The sequence below is a fragment of the Peromyscus maniculatus genome, chromosome 23 (assembly GCF_049852395.1).
Source record: "Peromyscus maniculatus bairdii isolate BWxNUB_F1_BW_parent chromosome 23, HU_Pman_BW_mat_3.1, whole genome shotgun sequence".
NCBI lineage: Eukaryota > Metazoa > Chordata > Mammalia > Rodentia > Cricetidae > Peromyscus > Peromyscus maniculatus.
Genome location: NC_134874.1, coordinates 9,119,175 through 9,140,791, shown reverse-complemented (window position 1 = coordinate 9,140,791; position 21,617 = coordinate 9,119,175). Strand labels below are relative to the sequence as shown.

General features: G+C 49.0%; 1 protein-coding gene across 2 annotated transcripts in view; it reads right to left on the bottom strand.

The window, feature by feature from the left end:
• The window catches only part of Ksr2 (kinase suppressor of ras 2), a 382,435-nt gene that overhangs the window by 95,118 nt on the left and 265,700 nt on the right, over positions 1–21,617 (bottom strand). Inside the window, exons 7-8 of one of the 2 annotated variants that reach the window (XM_015997400.3) lie at positions 21,454–21,537; positions 1,905–1,972 (exon numbers count right to left, since the gene is read on the bottom strand). In XM_015997400.3, coding sequence (XP_015852886.1) covers positions 1,905–1,972; positions 21,454–21,537 — 152 coding nt within the window. The remainder of the gene's footprint in view (positions 1–1,904; positions 1,973–21,453; positions 21,538–21,617) is intronic. The other variant, XM_076561093.1, reaches the window with a different exon arrangement.

Sequence of the window (21,617 nt, the reverse complement as noted above, 5' to 3'; positions counted from 1 at the left end):
GGTAGTGATGGAAGAAGTTGAGGGAGATGAATGTGTTCAAAGTTCATTGTATGAGATTCACAAAGAATTGATAGAAAATATTGCAGAGAGAGAGAGAGAATGAGAGAGGGAGAGAGAGGACAAGAAAGCGAGCATGCTTGAGGGAAAAGAGACATAGGTGGCCGCCACAGACAAAATGACAGGCGGAGGGAACAGAGATGGAGCCTTCGGAGAAATTCCCAAAGAAAAATGTCTGACTTTTATTTCGGGGGTGCGGGGGCCAGGGGGGGGGAGGGCTAGTGACAAGAAAGTCCATATCATGCGATTTAGTCTCAGATAGCCTACATAACAAGGAGAATGGGGGAGTCAGGTACAGCCTAGGGCCATAAATTAGAGGTTGTGAAAAACACAACACGGATGCTTATTAATTATCTGTCCTCACAGAAAGGGAAGGGAAGGGTAGCTGGGAGCTCGCGGCCTGAGCTCTTCAGGCTGTACCATCTGGCCATTTACACGAACCAGCGCCTTAGGAATAGGCTTTTGATCGCCCAAGATGGAATGGCATCATCAGGAGAGGTCCCTGCCGTGATGAAATTGCCGTATCTCTGCATCACCATCCAGTGCAGCAGCCACGGGGGGCTCCTGAGCCCCGAGATGGCTGGTGAGACTGAGTAACAGAACTTGTGTTTTTAGTTTCTTCTCATTCATCTCAAGTTAAATAGTCAGATGTGGCTCACAGCTACTTATCCGACAGCACAGACTGAAGAGATTGCCCTGGGGATGGATCATGGGGGGGCTGGCAGTAATGAATCCACAGGACAAGAAATTAGGGAATTACTTTGCAAGCTGGGCTATAAGTCTTTATGAAGAGTTATTGTCTCCTACCAAGTCTGTGGCAGACAGGGCAACACTTTTCCTCCCAGCTGAATGGGTCTGGCTGTGTACTGTGAAAGGCTGCCAGCTTGGTCAAGTTGGCCCAGGCACTCCCAGAACCCCCAAAGAATGGGACACTGATGGCCTCAACAACTCTGCTCTAAGCCAGACAGTTGTGGAATGTTACCTTAACTATGTAAAGATGTGTTATGTTTGTTTATGTTGTGGATTATTACTTCAACAATGTAAAGATGTATTGCTTTGCCTGCCTAAGGTACCTGATTGGTAATAAAATGCTAAATGGCCAATAGCTAGGTAGTAGAGGGATAGGTGGGGCTGGAAGGCAGAGAGAATAGTAAGAGGAGGAATCTAGGTGAGAATGAGAGAAGGGAGAAGGGAGGAAGAGGAAGAGGGAGACACCCAGGCCATCCAAGCAGCCACCAGACAGACAGACACAGAGTAGAACATACAGAATGAAAGAAAAGTAAAAAGCCCCAAACATAGATGAAGAAAAAAAAAAAGCAAAACATAGATGAAGAGAAACAGGTTAAATTAAGTTATGAGAGCGAGCAAGAAATGAGCCTAAGCTAAGGCCAAGCCTTTATAACTAGTAATAAGTCTCCGTGTCATGATTTGGGAGCTGGTTGGTGACCCAAAAGACAGCCTGCTTGCACCAGACTCCTCCCCAAGGCCACTTGTGCAAGACCCACTGTATGAGCCTGGATCACACAACAGAAAAACCCCAGCTAGGACTCTTTTTTTGAGTGTGAAGGAAAAGCAATGGAGTGGAAAGAAGGGAGTGAAAATTAGGACAAAGAGACAAAGAGAGGATTGGGAGGCAGTAGGCACTAAAATAACCAGAAGGACCCGTGGAGTGACAGGAGTGTAGAATGGGGAAGGAACGCAGCAGGAAGGAAGTATTAGGAGGAAAGAAATTGGGTGGGCAAGGATCTGGGGATCGGGAGATATCTGGGATCATTCTGGGTGGGAGGGCTGCTTTGGATACAAGAGCTCTTGAGCCCGTTACAGGGTGACAAGTGTTAAATAATTACCTCCTCGATGGATGATCAGGAGATGACAGGGTGGGGCTTCTTTGGTGCATTTGTTATGGCACTTTAACCTGAAAGACAGAGAAAAAGAAAGCTGGATGGGTTAACTGAATGGTTGGATGGCTTGATGGACAGATGGCTGGCTGTCTTGGTGGATAGATAGATGATGTATGGATAGATGATGGATGGATAGATGATGGATGGATAGATGATGGATGGATAGATGATGGATGGATGGATGGATGGATGGATGGATGGATGGATGGATGGATGGATGGGTGGATGGATGGATGGATGATGGATGGATGGATGGGTGAAAGATGCCCCAGTGGTCCGGACAACTCCAGGCATTGAGGGCAGCAATGTGTGAAATGACTGGAGGCAGTGAATGAAAAAGCTAATCCTTAACAACCCAGAGGGATAACTCTGGAGAGAGGCTTCCAATGTGACTCTTCCAGTTCCACCCTGGGTGGTCCAAGAGTAAGTAATAATTGTTTTTAACAATATCTATGTTAACTTCATGCATGCTGAAATGTGCTTAGGATAATGGTCTATCATCATCATCATCATCATCATCATCATCATCATCATCATCATCATCAACACAACACTCCAATGTTAATCATCATTACCAAGTACTCAAAGACTCACTCACCCCTCACTATAGTAAACATTTTCCATACACTATTTCATTTGAGTCTTACAACTGTAAGAAATAGCTATTATAGTCATTCCCGCTTTCTTGGTGGGGAAACTGAGATGAACTGGCATGCTCTGGACAAACTCCCTAAGCCATTGTCCCCTAGGTAGTCTCTTGTCTATCCTAAAGCTAAAGCTCTCAGGAGACGTCACACCAAAGCTTACCTTGAGGATGTGATCATTAGCAGACATTCAAGAGCAGACTACAAGTGAATTTCCTTCAGACAAATCTAACGAGTCAGGCTTGCATTCCTACTACACCTGACTGCCCAAGGATACTGTCCTTCCCCCAAGTTACTGCAGTGACCGCACTTAATGCAGAAGGATGGACACCCCACACAAGATACTGTATAAGCTCCATACAGACCCTTTCTGGATTCCCCTGACATTTTGTGCACACCAGCCAAGCTTCCAATAGTTAATGACTTTGCCACGCAACCACTCTTGGGTTCCCAGCATCTTAGGACTGAATAGAACGTCCTACCCACTACCTAGAGGTTAGAGTATATGTTTCTTCCCTCTAAAGCTCTGACTGGCCTCTCCACAGAATGTTAGATCACCTAGGCACAGGTCAGAACAAGAGTCTAGTTCAATGGTTCTCAACAGGGGTTTCCCACCCAGCAACATCAGTGCTTTCTGGAAACTTCTCTAAGATTCTCTGCAGCATTGGCATCTCTGAGGCTAGACGAGAAAAAGCCCTGAAGTGACGCAGATGTGTATGATGAGGGGAACTGTGGATCCACTTTGTGGTACAAGTCTACACTTGTTTTCCCGTTTTTTTTCCACCGTCTTTCCTGGCTCTGAGAGAAGCTCTGCGTTCATCTCTGATCTGGAGACTTTTGACCTGGGGCCCTTGAGCACACAGAGAACAGCTTAGGAGGAACCTGGGTAGCCCCAAACAATTGAGAAACTGAGCCTTCCTTTTCTAGCTGACCATACCAGGTGGTAGGGATGGAGGAAGGTCTTCAAATGCTCACCCAGTCCCAGATGCAGACGGACAACAGACAGGAGGACAGGGCTCTCTCATCACTGTCTTCTCGCATTGGAATATATGTTTTTTGGGTCACCTTATGTAAATGGCAAAGGGTACTGTTTTCCCATTCACAGCAAAGAGGAGTTCTCATCTTTAAGTAAACTTGCCGCTATGGTTTGAGTCTGGAGTGTCCCTCAGAGGCTCACATTTTGAACATTTGGTCCCCATCTGGGGGTGCTAGTTTGAAGGCTGTAGTGCCTTTAAGAGGTAGGAGCTGGCTTTTTAGATTAGGTCACTAAGGGGTGGGCTTGGATGGTCATGCCCACCCTGGGTCCAGACCGTTTTCCTACTTCCTGCTGAACACGGCATTCTGTATGCTGTCTCCAACTTGTATGTCTTCCTTGCCATGATGAATGAAACCCAGAAACTGGGAGTCCAAACAAATATTTCCTCCATGAGTTGCCCCTTCCACTGACAAAAGAACACAATATACTTTAGCCAAAATGACAGTAATAAGGTCAGGCATGGTGGCCTACGCTTGTAAACCCAGCACTCAGAAGGCTGGGATCTTGGTAAATTTGAAGTCAGCCTGGGATACATTCTGAGTTCCACTACTTTGTAAGGATTAAATGATATCATGCTTGTAAAGGGTTATACAAAATACCTGCCATGTGGTGACTCAGTATGTGATACCACAGGAACATCACTATCATCACCACTATCACCATCACCAACATTACCACCATCACCACCATCATCAACATCATCATCACCACAATCACCACCACAATCATCACCACCAATATCACCATCACCATCATCACCACCATCACCACCATCATCCATCATCACCAACATCACCATCACCACCACAATCATCACCACCAATATACCATCACCATCATCACCACCATCATCAACATCATCACCACAATCACCACCACAATCATCACCACCAATATTACCATCACCATCATCACCACCATCATCCATCATCACCAACATCACCATCATCACCACCATCACCAACATCATCATCCATCATCACCACCATTACCAGCATCACCACCACCATCATCATCATCACCATCATCACCACCACCATCATCACTACGACTACAATTGTCATCCTTACCACCACCACCATTATCACCGTTGCCATCAACTCTACCATTATCATCACTATCACCATTATGATTACCATCACCATAACATCACCATCATCATGTCTGCCAAAATCCATCATCCCTGCCATCTCCACAACCATCCACCATCCATCATATCCCCACTTCAGCCTCTGGGATAATTATGACCACCCCTCAGATATCGGTATAATCAGACCCAACAGTTGACTTAGAATAATGAAAAGAAGCCCATGAGGGACTATTAATTCCCAGGATGGTTTTTTGTTTTTTGTTTTTTGTTTTTTGTTTTTTGTTTTTTTTTTTTTTTTTTTTTTTTTTTGGCAAGAAATGAAGTGTTTCTATTCGTGGAAAAGCGAGTTCGGGCTTCAAGTGGGTGATCTCCAAAACGCATGCTCATAATTATATCCTGCCAACATCCTGCCTGCTGGGCAGCCTCCCGGGCCTCCAGGAACTCCACAGCAGCTGCAGAAGCCGCACCCATCCTCTCTCTAGTTTGGCTCAACTGGAGCTCACAGAGCTCAGCTCTGGTGTTACTCCTGTGGCACCTCCATGAGTGGGGGAGTCCCTGGTGCTCTGCATTCCATTCCTGTCTTTTTGTATGGATGCTGTCCCATGCCTGCATCATTTATGTCTTCCCATGTGGGCTCTCTCTCTCCCCTCAAACACAGGATTTCTTCCGCTTGTGTGCTGTATGTCCCTGGTACCCGGTGCACACCATTTCCAGCTGAGCTTGTTAAAACCCGTGGAGTCGTCCGGGTTGGGTCCAACTCTAGAACACAGACCCTCCACCGAGGTCGGAGAGTCTGAGGGTCTCGGCAGAGAAAGGGCCAGTCAGAATAGTAGAAATTGTATTAGCTCAAGAAGACCAGTGGGAGCCCAGTGGCATCCTAGGTCCATCTCAAAGAAAGGCATTTTGACCCACATTCCTGTCTCCCAGGATGGGAAGTTGGGAGAGAAACAGCACATAAGAGCTAAGCTCAGGCCTTTGCTGCTCACTGGTTCTGTGATCCTGGCTGAACCTCAGTTTCTCACTCTGCAAAATGGGGGCACCCATCACTGCTTCCACTCAGGGCCATTAATGAAACTGGGGTGACCAAGCAAAGCATGCAGAATATCACCTCATGCACTGGGATCCATCCCTGTATCAGTCACCCTCCTCCTTGGGGGACAAAATACCTGATGCAGGCCACTTGAGGAGAAGGAGTTCATGTTGGCTCAGTTCTGAGGGCACACTCCATCATCGTGGGGAAGAACTGAGCTAGGAGACTGAGAGGGCCATCATGTGGCACCCAAGGTCAGAAAACAGAGAGATGGATGCTGGGACTCAGCTCGCTTGGCCCTTTGTCTTCAGTCGAGAAGCCCCAGCCCGTGGGATAGCACTATCCACGCTCAGAGTGGGTCTTCACACCACAGTGAAACCTTTCTGGAAACATCCACAGAGAACACATCCAGAGGTCTTTCCAGACTGATTTTGACTCCAGTCGGAGTTGACAACTAAATTAAGCCATCACATCTCCAGAGTGTCAGCTCTTGGTGCTTTGAGGGTACGGTTTGTGAATCTGCCAGTCACCCATACCTTTTAATGTCTTTCAACTACTCTATTCTTCCTGATTCAAACTCTGTTCTTTATGAAAATTTCCGATTATCAAAGTCAGTTGTCCCTAACCTACACGATGACTATTTAAACACGTCTATTTTTCATGCATGCTAATCATGTACATCAATGACTCCTTCTGTGACATTCTGATACATGTATCAAATAAGTAATGATCCCATCAGGGTTTCTGACTCACCCTATATTTTATGTATTATTTTTTAAAGGGTTCTCTATCACTATCCCCGTGTTACAGACAAGGAAACTGAGGCCTCAGGAGTAAATACCTGGCACAGAATCTGTTGTTTAAAAACACAGGTCTCCCCGATTCAAGACCAGATACTTAACTGCCTAGTCTGCGAGGTTGGCCACGCCGTAGACCACAGTCACTCCTCCCTGACTCTCTGCTTCCCCTTGAACTCCCCATACAGAGCAGAGTACGAGAACCTGGGTTCAGCACTGACCCCAGACCAGAGTCCTTCTCACTGCCTCTGTGACCCACCTGCCACTCTGGCCACCTCGTGCATCGTTTCTGGAAGTGGACACGCCAGTGGGCCTTTCTTTGGGTTGCGAGAGTCTCCTCTTTCTGGGGTGGGGGAGGGGGAGAGAACGCACACCTCTAAAGGGTCCGCAGTCTACCCACCCCCTCCCTCATTCTCTCGTGGAGAGAAGAGCCCTAAGGTGTCACTATGCTGTCTCTGGGTCCTGGGATCTGAGTCACGGACCAATGCCCCTCCCCCATGGTTTATGTGGAGTCTTTCTTTAGGCAATGTCAGGCTGTGGAGTAGTCAGGGAGAGAATGGTCAGTCTCCTGTGTCAAGAGCCTACCAAGGCCTTTCTAAAAACACTGGTTCAAACGAAAGGTTCTAGAGAGCCAAAATGAAACTGAAAGGCTGGGGGGGGGGGGCAGGGCAGGAAGGAGCAGGGGGGTGACATTCAGGGCCCTTAGCCCATTGGGAAATGGCTAGTGATTCGGTTTGGTGACTTTGCAAGGAGCCCTGGAACACTTAAAGCAGCGATCAGGGCTGCAGGAAATAGGCACAAGGTGGGAAGGCGATGAGAGGCAGCAAGGGACCCAGGCTCCCTTCACTGAAGGTACCATCAGCTTTCCCAGCATTCCCTCCACAAGGCCTGCCCTATATCGTCCTTGCTCTCGGATAAAAGCCAGCCTCATGCTGAGACCTGGCAAACCTCAGGGAATTTGCTTACCTCTGTTCCCAGCATCCCTCTCTGGCTTGAGACCAGAGCTGGTACCCAAAGCTCCAGCTTCACCAAGCATCCGTTCCCTGGGTGCAGCTCATTATCTGAACATCCCTGTTGCTCCTGAACATCCCTGTTGCTCCTGCCTACATCTTTCTGACACAGTGCTGCTCCCTTTTTATCTTCTCAGATCAGCTCAATCACAGCTTCCTCCAGGGAGTCCTCCCTGACTGCCCTTCCAATTGGAAAGCCACACCCTGCCCTCCCCAGTCATATCTGATGACAGGATATACTACTAACCTGTCTCCCCACCTGTCCATCTTCCTGCCTGGCTCTTAGTGGTCTGAGCAGAGAGCCATTTCTAGGTTATCCCATGTTCAGGGACGTGACTAGAACACAAGCATGGCACACAGTAGGTGCTCAGGATATATATGTTTTGGTCACATCACATCAACAGGAGCCTCTGGGAGGAACGAGGCCCTTTCTACTTCAGGGCCCACAGAACAAGCTCGACTTCCAGTGGCCCTCACATATCAGAGTCAATTTTCAAACAAGCGGTGAGTGGCAAGGTGTTCATACTGAAGTCATGTGGTGGGGTTTGGATGCCTTGACGTATATCCCTCCTCATACAATAAGGCCTTTAAGGGAGGAATTTTTCTTTCTTCTTCTTCTGACCCCCTCCCCCACCTCGACTGCCACCCCATCACCCAGCACAGCTGCTGGCTCATGGTAGGAACCTGGTAATATATTTCCTGCATGCATGTAAGGTCTCCACTCTTCTGTCTGGGGGCCGTTCTCTTCTTGGGCCTCAGTCTTCCGGGCTTTGAAATGGTTGTATCTATATCTGTATACCGCAGCACTCTTGTTCAGGGTAAATAGATTACATACAAACCCGGGCTAAATGCTGGTGCTTGCTTAACCTGTCCTCAGATTAAGGCTGGACATGGTGGCGTTCACCTGCACTCTGTGTTTGGGAGGATGGCATAGGGGGAGGGTTGTGACTCTGAGGCCAACTCAGATTACACAGTCAGACTCTCTTAAAAAAAATATATATATAAGCCCCGCCCCCCTCCAAAAAAAAAAAAAAAAACCCAAGTATCTTTATTGGGTCCTAGGCCCAGCTTTTTTAAATGCCCCTGCTCTCTGTAGGAGAGATGCAGATTCTTAAACACTAACCCAGAACCAACAGATCAGGAGAAATGGGGGACTTGGCTGGTCCCAAACGACTTTTCCAGAAATTGACAAGACTGACCTACTGTTTGAACGTGGAGTGAGGCTCCTCCCCCAGAGTTCTGTCTGTCCCCACTCTGGGTGCCTGCTTCTCAGTCAGCCCTGTGCTGGCCTGTAGACTCCCGCCAGCCGCACTGGTCTGCTCCGGGCCATGGTCAGACCAGAGAGAGAAGACCAGATGTACTCACAAAGGGACAAGGTCCCTGGAGGCCACATCCCTGTCCCAAGCCTTGGGATAGGGGCAAGGGAAGGAATTGTGAGTGAAAGCAGACAAGACCCTGTGCATAAGAGGGGATGCAATTTATCAGAAATAGAAACCAAGCATTTCTTTTTCTTTATAATTTTAGTAGAGACTATAACTCTCCTAAACTAACAGTATTCACCCATGGTCGCCTCTGCCAACTCAACCCCACCCCTTCCTGTCTTTCTTGTCTTCCATCCTCTCTATGATGGTTTTCCAACAATTTGTGGCACCAGAGGAGGAAAAGGGGACACAGGAAAGACGACACTGGGGATAGACCCATGTCATCTATTTTGGGGGGCACTGAATCTAGGACCTTGCCCATGCTAGGCACACAACTGTATTGCTGAGCTGCCCTCTTCCTACTTCTATGTATTTTTTAACACAGGGTCTCACTGAGTCGTCAGGGCTGGGTTGAAACACACCGTGGAGCCCAGGCAGGCATAGAAATAGTCATTCGCCTCCCTCGGCCGCCCAGGTAGTGAGGGTCCCATGGTCAGGCTGCCTCCGATTTGGTCTTCTGATGGAGATGATGTCTCAGTTAACTGGCAGCTCCTCTGGGGGGAATGAAATGTTCTACTCAAGTAACTTTTCCTCATAACTGAAGTTTATCCTATTAAGGCTTCGAATGACAAAAAAAGTTAGCCATCTTCAAAGGAAATTTTCCATAATCACTCTCCAGGATGCCAAGCTCTCAGAGGGCAGAGCGGCCCTCTGTGCAGACCTGCTCAGGCACTGTGTCCTTTCACGTTTCTTGGTCATATAGTCAAGAAAGGCAGAGAACTGACGCCTGCTCAGGTCAGACTGACTGTGAAGCCCAAATCTGTCTGTCTGTCTGTCTGTCTGTCTGTCTGTCTGTCTCTCTCTCTCTCCCTACTTTGTGTGTGTGTATGTGTTCACATATGTGTGTATGTAGGTGTGGATGTATGTGTCTGCTCACATGTGTGCATATACATGCACATGAATACATATATGTGTGTGTGTTCACATGCATGTATAGGTGGGTGTTCACATTCACAGATACACTTGGAGGTCAGAGGTCAACCTTGGGTACCATTCTTTAGGAGTTGTTCTTGTTCTGAGAGACAGAATGTCTTACTGCAATCTGGGGCTTGCTGAGTGCTCTAGGCTAACTGGGCAGCAAGCCCTAAGTGTCTTCCTGTCTCCACCTCCCCAGTACTGGAACCACAAGAGAGGACCACCACAGCTGGACCACCACACCTGGATCACCACACCTGGACCACCACACCTGGACCATCACACCTGGACCATCACACCTGGACCACCACACCTGGACCACCACACTTGGACCACCACAGCTGGACTACCACACCTGGACCACCACACCTGGACCATCACACCTGAACCACCACAGCTGGACCACCACACCTGGACCATCACACCTGGACCATCACACCTGGACCACCACACCTGGACCACCACACCTGGACCATCACACCTGAACCACTACAGCTGGACCACCACACCTGGACCATCACACCTGGACCATCACACCTGGACCACCACACCTGGATCACCACACCTGGACCATCACACCTGGACTATCACACCTGGACCACCACAGCTGGACCACCATACCTGGACCACCACATCTGAACCACTACAGCTGGACCACCACACCTGGACCACCACACTTGGACCACCACAGCTGGACCACCACACCTGGACCACCACAGCTGGATCACCACACCTGGACCACCACACCTGGACCATCACACCTGGACCATCACACCTGGACCACCACAGCTGGACCACCATACCTGGACCACCACATCTGAACCACTACAGCTGGACCACCACACCTGGACCACCACACTTGGACCACCACAGCTGGACCACCACACCTGGACCACCACACCTGGACCACCACAGCTGGATCACCACACCTGGACCACCACACCTGGACCATCACACCTGGACCATCACACCTGGACCACCACAGCTGGACCACCATACCTGGACCACCACATCTGAACCACTACAGCTGGACCACCACACCTGGACCACCACACTTGGACCACCACACCTGGACCACCACACCTGAATCACCACAGCTGGCTTTTGTGAATGTGTTTTGTGAATCAATCCACGTCCTCCTGTTTTTGCAGGGAGCATTTTACTGCCTGAGCCCCTGGGTTACTTCTCTGTACCTAGGGCCCTTCCCTGGTGTCTAGGGATTTCTCTGACTTGTCACACCAAAACGCAAGGCACCTCCTGCCCTGCATCCGGGTCTGAGGCCCACTCCCTTCTCAGCCTCTGGGAAACCATCCTCCCATCCTCTGCTTCCTCCTAGTACAGGGGACCCCCCCTACCCCTTCCCCCCCACCCCCCCCACCCCCCCCACCCCCGCCAAGACAAAATTCATCTAGTGCTGAGGGCTGGAGAGACACAAGGCAAAGTCAATATGTAGAACCTCTTTAAGTATCCTATTGTCTTCTTTGGGATCCCATTTCTACACCTGGGCCAAACCCAGATACCAGGGCAAGTGGATCTTTTAAGAGGCAAGCTTGGCCATGCCGGTGAGGTGAGCCGGTGAGTTAGGCATGGAGGGAAGACTGCCATTGCCAGCTGGGCATTGGACAGGTGGGGTTTTGGGTGACCGGGTCCATTACCAGTATGCAGAGAGAGAGCCCTGGATCAACCCCTGGCCAAGGAGAACCCATGTCCCTCCCACTCCTACGTGTTTGGACTCTTGGTAGTCTGGCCTGCCCACATTTCCAGCCAAGAAAAGTCTCCCAGCAAAGTAGCAATAATTATTGTCGCTCCCAAAGAAAACAGGAGAGCGGCTGCCCCTTCTTGAAGACCTACCCTGTGTCAGGTATCTGTCCTCGGCACCTTTACTCCTAGCCTTCGTTGGGAGACCTGCAAGGCAGAAGACACAACTCTCCTCGCCTTCCAGGGGAAGACTGTGAGGTTCACACAGAGTCTGCACCTCGACCGAGTTCGGACAATCAGGAAGTGATGGGGTCAGGATTTGAACCCAGGTTTGTTCAGAACAGTCTCCTGACCCTATTTTCTGTTGGAAGGGAGCACGATGAAGAATTAGAGCCTCCGCACTCCACCTGGGAATTCTCCCAGGTAATGATCCTCTCACTATCTTGGGTGCTGAGACAAGTCCCGGATTTTCACAGACACTCCTGTGGGGCTCAGAAACCCACTTTGGAGCCAGTGGTCAGCTGATAAATTGTCACATGAGCTGCTCTTCCACAGACAGTGATGGGGTGACCTGATTGGGGGATGATGTCCACTCCCAGCTGGACAGACGATGCTCTGTAAGTGCGGCACAGTGGGCGCGTGGGTGCAGAGCTCAGCTGGGGCCCCATTGCCCTCCTTTCTTGGGGCTGCCATCTCAGTGTCTGGCCAGGCCGGTCAACTCCATCAGCCATTCCTCTGTGTGCCAATCCTGGTTCTTCATGTCTGAGCCTTAGGGCAAGGTGCGAGAGCCCAGACATGGGAACGATTTCTCCTGGGTGTTCTGCCTGAGCAAGGCTCTGTTCCCACCCAAACGAAGTTAAACTAAATTGTTTATCTTTCCCTTTTTTTTGCATATTCAATCACCTTTCCAAGTGGGTTTCTTGGAAAAGATGCCAATGTGGGGGAGGGAGGATGGTAGAAAGGAAACATTTCATCTTAGGGGCTTCTGGGGTAGTGTTCAGCTATTCTGAGTGTAGACACTTCTTGGATCAACTCCCACTTGGCATCAGCAAGTTCCCAACTTGAGGCTTCCCTGATATCTGTCTGAATGTGTCGCAGTCCTCTGAGCCCTCCAAGGGCTCCCCTATACCTGCAGAATCTAATTTAGGCTCCCTGTGTGGCTGGGGGGGTTGCCTAACTCCCTTTCCTTCATACGTTGTGGAATATTATTTTAAAGTGTGTTTCATTTTTTCCTACTGCTTTTGTTAACAATGCAAAGATGTGTTTGATTAAATAAAATTAACCTGTGAGCAGGAGGCTGAGTCAGCAAGTAGCTGACAGGAAGTGGTAAGGAGGAGCCACCTGTAGCAAGGGTTTTTTTAAGTGGGAACTGAGAGAAGGACGCTGGTTTTTAGAGGACTCCAGCAAGGGGAGAATGTTAGCTACTTGCTATTCAGCCTCTCTGAGTGAGCAGAATTCCACCTCAACCTTTGACTACTGAGTTCTTTAGAGGGACAGAGATTTAGATAAGTTCCCTTAGTAGCTTTGGAAGAGTCGGTGCCTGAGGGAACAGAATCCCCTCAGGCTGCGGCCCTGGCGGCCAAACACTTCTGGTAGCAGATGAGTTGCAGTCTCTGCTTAGGGCAGTTGTTGCTTAAAAGGCAGCCACGGTTATGAAGAAAAACAACACTTATGTTCTCAGAACTTCGACACCTTGGCCTAACCCGAGCTTAACTTTTGACCCTGACACTGTCAAGCCTGTTCCCAGAAAGACAAAGAAAGTAACCCCGGACACTCTGGCTCCCTAGCACTGGTGGTACCCATCACAACCCAAAGGCCCATCGGGCATCTTCTGCTTCCAGGAAGGAAGGACAGCTCAAGGGGAGAGTGTGGCAGGCCAGAGAGGCAGAGGGCAAAGCATGGGTCCAGGGTTAGGGCTGAGTCCAGCTTCTCACACTCTGCTCTGCATAGTTCAAAGGGAAGGAGAGCAGGGGGCGGCACCTGCTGCCATCTTGTTGTGTGGTCAGCCCTTGGCCCCACAAAATGATTAAGCTGAATTAAGGGGATCTGTGTTTGAGTGACAGATATGGCCACCATGAGAGACTTCTGAGGCCTCAGTTTCTTCATCTGTAACATGGGCGTGATAGAAGTCCCCATCTTCCTCCCGTTTGTTACATGGATGAAATGGAACCATGCTTCTAAAGTGTTTAGCAAAATGTCTACCATGTGGTAGGGCCTGATATCCTCACCATCAGCATCATCATCACCCTCACAATAACCATCATCATCACCATCATTATCACCACTATTACCATAAAAATCACCACCATCATCATCATCATCGTCATCATCATCACCATCACCATAACCATCATCTGTAGCCACAAGTTTTCCTGTGTCCCGCCTGGCCTGCAGCAGCTTATAACATAATCATTCAGAGGCTTAATATTAATTATAAACTGTTTGTCTATGGCTCAGGATCTTGCTAGCTAGCTCTTCCATCTTAAATTAACCCATTTCTATTAATCTCTATGCTTACCACGTGGTGGCGTTACCGGTCTGCTGGCATCTTGTTCCTCCTTAGGCAGCTGGATTGTGTCTCTCTGACTCCGCCCTCCTCTCCCTGTATCTCTCTTGGATTTCCCGCCTGGCTCTTATCCTGCCTTACCATAGGCCAAAACAGTTTCTTTGTTAACCAATAGTAGCAACACATATTCACAGCATACAGAAAGACCATCCATCCCACAGCAATCATCATTATCAGCACCATAAGCATCATCATCATCACCATCATCATCCTTACCATCACATCATCACCATCATCCTCACCATCACCACCATCATCATCAACATCCTCACCATCATCATCCTCACCGTCATCATCACCACCATCAACATCCTCCCCATCATCATCATCACCATCACCATCATCCTCACCATCATAACCATCTCCCCATTGACAACATTATCATCACAATTGTTATTACCATGACCTTACCGAAGTCCCCACCTCAGTTTCTAGAATTCTGTGAATCTCTTTCTTACAAATAGCTATAATAGAATTAAACTTTTCCCTATAATAATAAAAAACTATTACACATAAGAGATAATTAATTCCCAGGATGGTTTCTTTGCAAGAAATGAAGTGTTTCTATTTGTGGAAAAGCGAGTTCAGGCTTCAAGAGGGTGATCTCCAGAACGCATGCTCATAATTATATCCTGCCAACATCCTGCCTGCTGGGAAGCCTCCCGGGCCTCCAGGAACTCTACAGCAGCTGCCAAAGCCGCGCCCATGGGTCTCCAGTTTGGTAAGGGTGGATCAGTCAGCTCCCGCATCAACAGAGCTGGCTTCCCTTTGCATTTCCCCATCACCTGTGGTTACACCCATCTTGTAAACCGAGATGCAAGAGCACACATACGGAGACTGCACAGGGCAAGGGGGTAATCGAAAGTGCAGTGAGCGGACCCTGTAATGGAGCAAAACTGGAAAAGGGCCAGGATCCCCATCTAAGTGCAAATGAGTGAGTGCGGATGTGGAAAGAATGCAGAGTCCACATGTGCAGCCACAGGCAGGCAAGGGACTCCAAGAGCGCAGGCATTCCAAAATCCCAAAAATGGCAGGACACTTGAGTAAGGCAAGTGCCCCCATGAGGCCGCTTCTCTTCCTAGAGAACTGATCAGGGGGTTCACGCACACAGAAGCTGGCAATGACCTCAACTGGAACACGTCAGTGCTTTGGCGAGTACCAACCTGCCTCTGTGACAAGGTGTCTTAACTTAGGGTTCACCAAAGGAGCTTGTTCCAGCATTTGGGACTTTGGCTAAAACAGGGAAAGTCCAGGCTAAACAGGGCAACAGCAGCTATAATCATTCTGCAGATTATGGGATTGGAAAATCCCATAATTCATCCTAAAACCTAAGTGGGAATCTTACCACTTATCCCAGAGGGTGAAGGTTTGGTAATGGGTCCATGGTTGTGCTGGGCATGTGATTGGCAGCCAGCATGCCGAAGCTGGACAGAGCAGGCTGTAATTCCTTTGGTTGAGAGTGGATGATTTATTATGCAAACCTGTTTCTCTAAACCAGTGGCAATGATGTCTCCCCTACGTGGCAGCATGTACAGACTTTTCTGTTGTCACATCTAAGATTGGGGGTCACACAGAATCACCACACAGTTGAGGGCTGGGCAACCTAACTCAGGTTAAAGCATGGTGTGGAAGAGAGGATGCGGCAGTTAAAACAAACAGGGTTTGTTTAAATGTTATGTCTTTGTGATGGCTTGGGATAATGTCTCCTTCTTTATAAAATTTACTTGTGTGTCTACATGTGCATGACTCTGTGTGTGTGTGTGTGTGTGTGTGTGTGTGTGTGTGTGTGTACATGAGTGCAGGTCCCTTGGGATAATGTCTCCTTCTTTATAAAATTTACTTGTGTGTCTACATGTGCATGACTGTGTGTGTGTGTGTGTGTGTGTGTGTGTGTGTGTGTGTGTGTACATGAGTGCAGGTCCCTCAGAGGCCACAAGAGGGCATCAGATCTCCTGGAGCTGGAGTTATAGGCAGTTGTGAGCAGCCTGATGAGGATGTCGAGACTTGAAAGTCCTCTGAAAGAGCAGCAAGCACTATTAACCACTGAGCCAAACCCAGATGTTCCTATCTTTATCACACTGTAGTAGGTCAGACTGAAAGAAAAATACATCTCAGCTTCAATTCTCTTTTTCTACCGCAAAAGCGACTCCAAATACGCTTGTGTAAATTACAGTTTGCCTATATGAAATCAGATGAAGCCAAGTGTGGTGGCACACATCTGTAACCCTACCACTGGGGAGCCTGAGGCAGGAGGATGATCATAAGTGTGGGGCCAGCCTGGGCTATGCAGCTGAGTTCTTAGCTGGCCTGAGCTACACAGTGGCTTTTTGAAAGGGGACAGGGAAGAGACACTAGAGCAGCTTCCAACAAATGAGACCTCAGAGCTCCAGACCCCCGTGGCAGGTGAGGTGGGTGGGACACAGACGACACGGGGAAACCCATCAGCATCCCCGTGCAGGAGCAAGCCCTGGCAGCTGCATCCACACGTGTGAAACAATTTGGGGAGAGTGCTGACATCCAACCGCTCTGCACACAGCTCCCTACCACACTCCTGAACCGATTAGATGAAAACGCCTCCATTTAGATAACTGGAAATTGCTTTCTGAGCCTTAATTTCCTATTAGCTCATTAATCTATTCAGACTCCCAACAAGACAGCTGATGATAATTCCGGAGGAAGTGGGCACTTAAGAGGAGAGGCTGTGGAGGCAGGGAGAGGGGTTGGGCAGGAAGGAGAAGTTTCTGGCTTCCTGGGTGGAGGGATATCCCAACGTTTATTTGTCAAGCCAGTAACGGTGTTAGCTTTTATCAAATAGCACTCAGGGTGGGCCATTACCTTGTTTATCTTTTTCTTTTTAACAGTTTTAGTAGTGACTTCTCTCACAAGCAACTTCAGGGGAGGAGGGTTCTACTGCGGCTCACATTTTGCGGGTACATTACATCATGCTCGGGAAGACATGGTAGCAGGGGCATGAGGCAGCTGGTCACGTGGCCCCCACAGTCAGGAAGCAGAAAGAGATGAACACTGATGCTGAGCTCGCTTTCTCCTTTTTATTCCACCCAGGACCCCAGATGGTGCATCCAACAGGTAGGGTGGCTATTTCCACCTCAGTTGATCTAACCTAGAAACTCCCTCACAGACATGCCCAGAGGTGTGGTTCCTAGAGATTCCCAATCCTGCCAAGTTGTCAATCAACAGTAACTGTCTATTGAGGCAGACATTATAAACCCATTTTAGGGAAAAAGAAATGGAGGCACAGAAGTGATCACATGACCAGCTTGCAGCAGCATCAGGAGTCACAGACACGTCTGCCCTGCAGCCTAGGCTTCTGATCATGTGTCCTCTCCACATACACACATGCTGTATGCATTTCTGAACAGATGATGATACACAAGATCCAGGTGAGAGAAAAGCTTGAAATTCCCAGAGCCCTTGAATGAAAACTGTAGCCTCTTACCAGGGCCCTTCCTATTTCCCTACCCACCCTTCCTTCCTTCCTTCCTTCCTTCCTTCCTTCCTTCCTTCCTTCCTTCCTTCCTTCCTTCCTTCCTTCCTTCCTTTTCCTCCCTCCCTCCCTCCCTTCCCTCCCTCTTCCTTCTTTCTTTCCTTCCTCCCTCTCTTCCCTCCCTCCTTCCCTCCTCTCTTCTCTCTCCCTTCCTCTTTCTTTGTCTCTTTCTTTCAACAGCTTCAACAGGGTCTCACTCTACAGCCCAGGCTGCTCCCCAACCCCAGCCCCCTCCTGCCTCTGCCTCATGAGTACTGGGATGACAAGTCCCTGGGAGTGCATGGTGCCATGTCCGCTCTGCTCTTTACAGCGGCCAACATCATCCCATTCCGCCATCTTTTTAGCCAAGTTCACTTCATGCACCATCTACCCACCCCACTACCCACCCACAGGTAAATTCCACCAGTCCAGGGACTTTGTCCATTTTATCTTCTTATTGTTGCTTCTGGCGCCTGGAAAACCCTTCGGTACAGAGTATTAATGTTTTAAAATTGAACTTCCTTGGTTCAAAAACCTGAAGTCCAAAATGGCCTCTTATTTGAAACTTCCTGAGCACCTGCAGGTCCACAGGTGGAGCACCCGCAGGTCCACAGGTGGAGCACCCGCAGGTCCACAGGTGGAGCACCCCACGCCTAACCTCAGAACTGAAATTTGAGTTTCTAAAAGCAGTGCACAAATGAAGTTTAGGCTTTCGGGGTTTAAACTTGGGTCCCAACTCTAAGACACCTCATCACATAGGCAAAGGTTTGCATGATGCGGATCCTCTAAACTCAGAATGCCTTTCAAACATAAAAAATACCTTTGGTCCCAAGCACTACAGATAATAACTTCTTAGCCTGTGATATTAATTATCCAACTGGTAAATATTAGGTGAATGACTGGTGAAATGGCCTTTCCCACTTCTTTAAGAAGTGACCTCTAACCTCCTCATCCTCTGGGTCACCTCTCTGAAAGGTCACTTGCCACTGTTCTTCGTTCCTGTCCTTCGGTTCCACTCAGACTCATTTCTCCACGTTGAGTCTTTCCCCTAACTCTGCGACCATGGAGCCTGCATATTATCTGTTCCTACCCCCCACCAACCCTCCTAGGAGCCCATCCAATGTGTCCACATTTTTGTCAGTCCTTGAAAACACATGCAAATAAACGCCTACTCCCTCACTTTAAGTGAGGCTCCCCGAGGGGTTTTATCCGGGGGATAAGTGTGGGTTTCAACTGTTAACTTCAGTGTGTGTGTGTACAAATACATCATGGAGCTGGCTCCTGTTCCCGTCATAGCCGACAGAGGTATGTGGTTGGGACAAAAGCACACCCGGACACCATGCCAGCTGCAGCAGCAATCATTAGAGCCAGAAGGGTCGAGCACATTGGTGAAGTCATGAATTCTGACCTCGCCCTTCCATGTGCCAGGAGCTACTTTGCATAAGGCGATGTGAGAGGCACTGGGGGAAATGGTCCCTGATGAGAGTGTGAGGCGAGGGCATTTCGGTGACTCCTTCGTGCAATCCAGTGATGGGCGCCACTATCATGTCTGCTCTTCAGAGGAGAAAAATCCCAACATTGCAGGCCTCTTAAGACTTCAAGCAGAAATGGGACCCAAACTTAGTGCTGGTGGTGGCTTCCAGAGCCTCAGCTCCACGCGGCCGGCCTGTCCCCAGCCCACTCTCCCAACCCTTGGCAGGGTCTCAGCCTTTGCTCATTACAATTCCTTGAACAGAAGACAGGGAGGAAGGCCGCCTCTGGGTCCCACCTCTAGTGCTGAAAATTGAAAAGGCTTGAGGAGTGTTCAGCCTTGCTGACTCCTGGCTGCGTCCCTGTCACCTAATTACTTGACTTCAAAGCCTCCAGGCAGCAAGTGTGAGGATGTGAAAGCCATCCCCCCTTCCCCCCCCCCACAGAACACAGCATGAATTGATACAGCCAAGATGTCTCCAAGGCAGTAGCTGCACTGGGGGGATCGGGCAGCTCTGAGCCGGACCTAAGCACCTGCCCATGCACATCTCAGAGTCGGGAAGCTGGGGGGGGGGGGTCACCTGAGAGCCCAGAACCACAGAAGACAGCAGTTCCAAATGCTAATATTCAGCAATTACTATCCCAATCACCCTTAGACCGTGGAACCAACCGATCCCCAGGGGCTGAAAATAATTAACTCTCCCCATAGCCCAGGCTAGCAGGGAGCTCAGTGTGGCGGACTTACTCAGGTGAGGCCACCAGAAAGGCATTCTGCAAGATGCCTGAACAGGCCTAGGACACACACACACACACACACACACACACACACACACACACACACACACACACACACGGGGGGGGGGGGGGGGGCAGGGGAGACTCTTACTAAGTGTCTCCTATCAAGCAGACACATGTCCACCCCTATCTTTTCCATAGTCAAATGTTTCTGTTTTGTAATTGTTGGACCTGAGTAGGTAGTTAATACATGTGTGCATACACACACACACACACACACACACACACACAAATGTGAGGACAAATATATGCGGTGATGTGCCCATGTTATTTACACAGCTACTAAGTGGCAGGAACAGGATTTGAACCTGGTTTACTGTGCCTCCAGAGCCCATGGCTGGTGCCGATGCCTTCTCTTGCCTCCTTCCTAACCTCCCATCAGAATGACAGAGAACATCTATAGGGAAGGGGGAAGGAGTGGAGGTCTGGGTGCTCCCACCTCTTAACCAGAATTAGCATCCAACATGAAGCCATAGAGAGAAATGGAGCAGGAGTTAAGGGACCTGAGTTCAAATCCTCCCTCCTACTTCTTAGCTGGGACTTTTCCAAGTCGAGACACAATTTTTACAGACATAAAATGGGGAAGTCATAGCACCCTTTTGGAGACAGTGCATGATGAGAAAGAAGAGAAGAAAAAGAACTTTGCAAATTACCAAAGGTATCAGCAAGCCACAGGACTGGAGCCAGGCTATCCACTGTTTTTATAAATAAAGTTTTATTGGACTGAATCCATGGCCATAACTCTTTCTGAACTGTCTGTGGCTACTTTCAAAATACATGAATCAGTTTTGAGAAGCTTCAAGGGAAACATGAAGGCTCCCGAGAACCATGGAGCCTCAAGTATTTGTTACAGGCTTTGTAACAAATACTTTAGAAAAAAAAGAAAAGTTTGCTGACACTAACCTCTGACACTGTATTAGTTACTGTTTCTGTGACAGAATACGTGGAGAAACTAGAAATCAGGGGACACAGTCCACCACGGTAGGAAAGCCTGGTGGTGGGAGCATGAGGTCGTGTCATAGCAGCAGTGAGGAAGCAGAGTTGGGGCAGAAGGGGAGCTGGCCTAGAACAGTTAACCCCTATTCCTATAACCCAATGTCTGCCAGCCAGGCCCCCACCCCATGTTCGAAAGGACCCGAAACATTAGCTGGGGACCAAGCATCCCATAACATGAGACGGTGCGAAACACTTCACATTCAAAACCACAGTAAAGGCTGTGAGCACAGGAGACCCCACGAGCCCCAGCACATGGTGTTGTTAGCCTTCTACCGTCTCTTCTCAGCTCTGGCTTTACTCAGAACCGTTCTCCTCGATACCCTACCCAAACACACAGCTTCACCTGGGACCCTTTCTGAAACACAAAGCAAATGTCTCTCCTCAGGGTCAAGAACTCACAACTCCCTGGAGAGTGCCAAAGCCCATCCGAGCGCCGCCTGATATCTGGTATTGTAAAAAGTCTTTTAAAGGGAAATCACTCACTTGCAGTTTTTACACTTGAGGCCAAAAAGCATCCCTTTCCCGCAGACCGTGCACGTCTGAGACATCCAGTACTTGGTGGAAAACCTGTAAGAAAGAAAGGGGAGATGTCCAAGGTGAGGCAGTGGCCGTGGGCCCATCTCCAGGAAGATGTACCCCTAGATCCC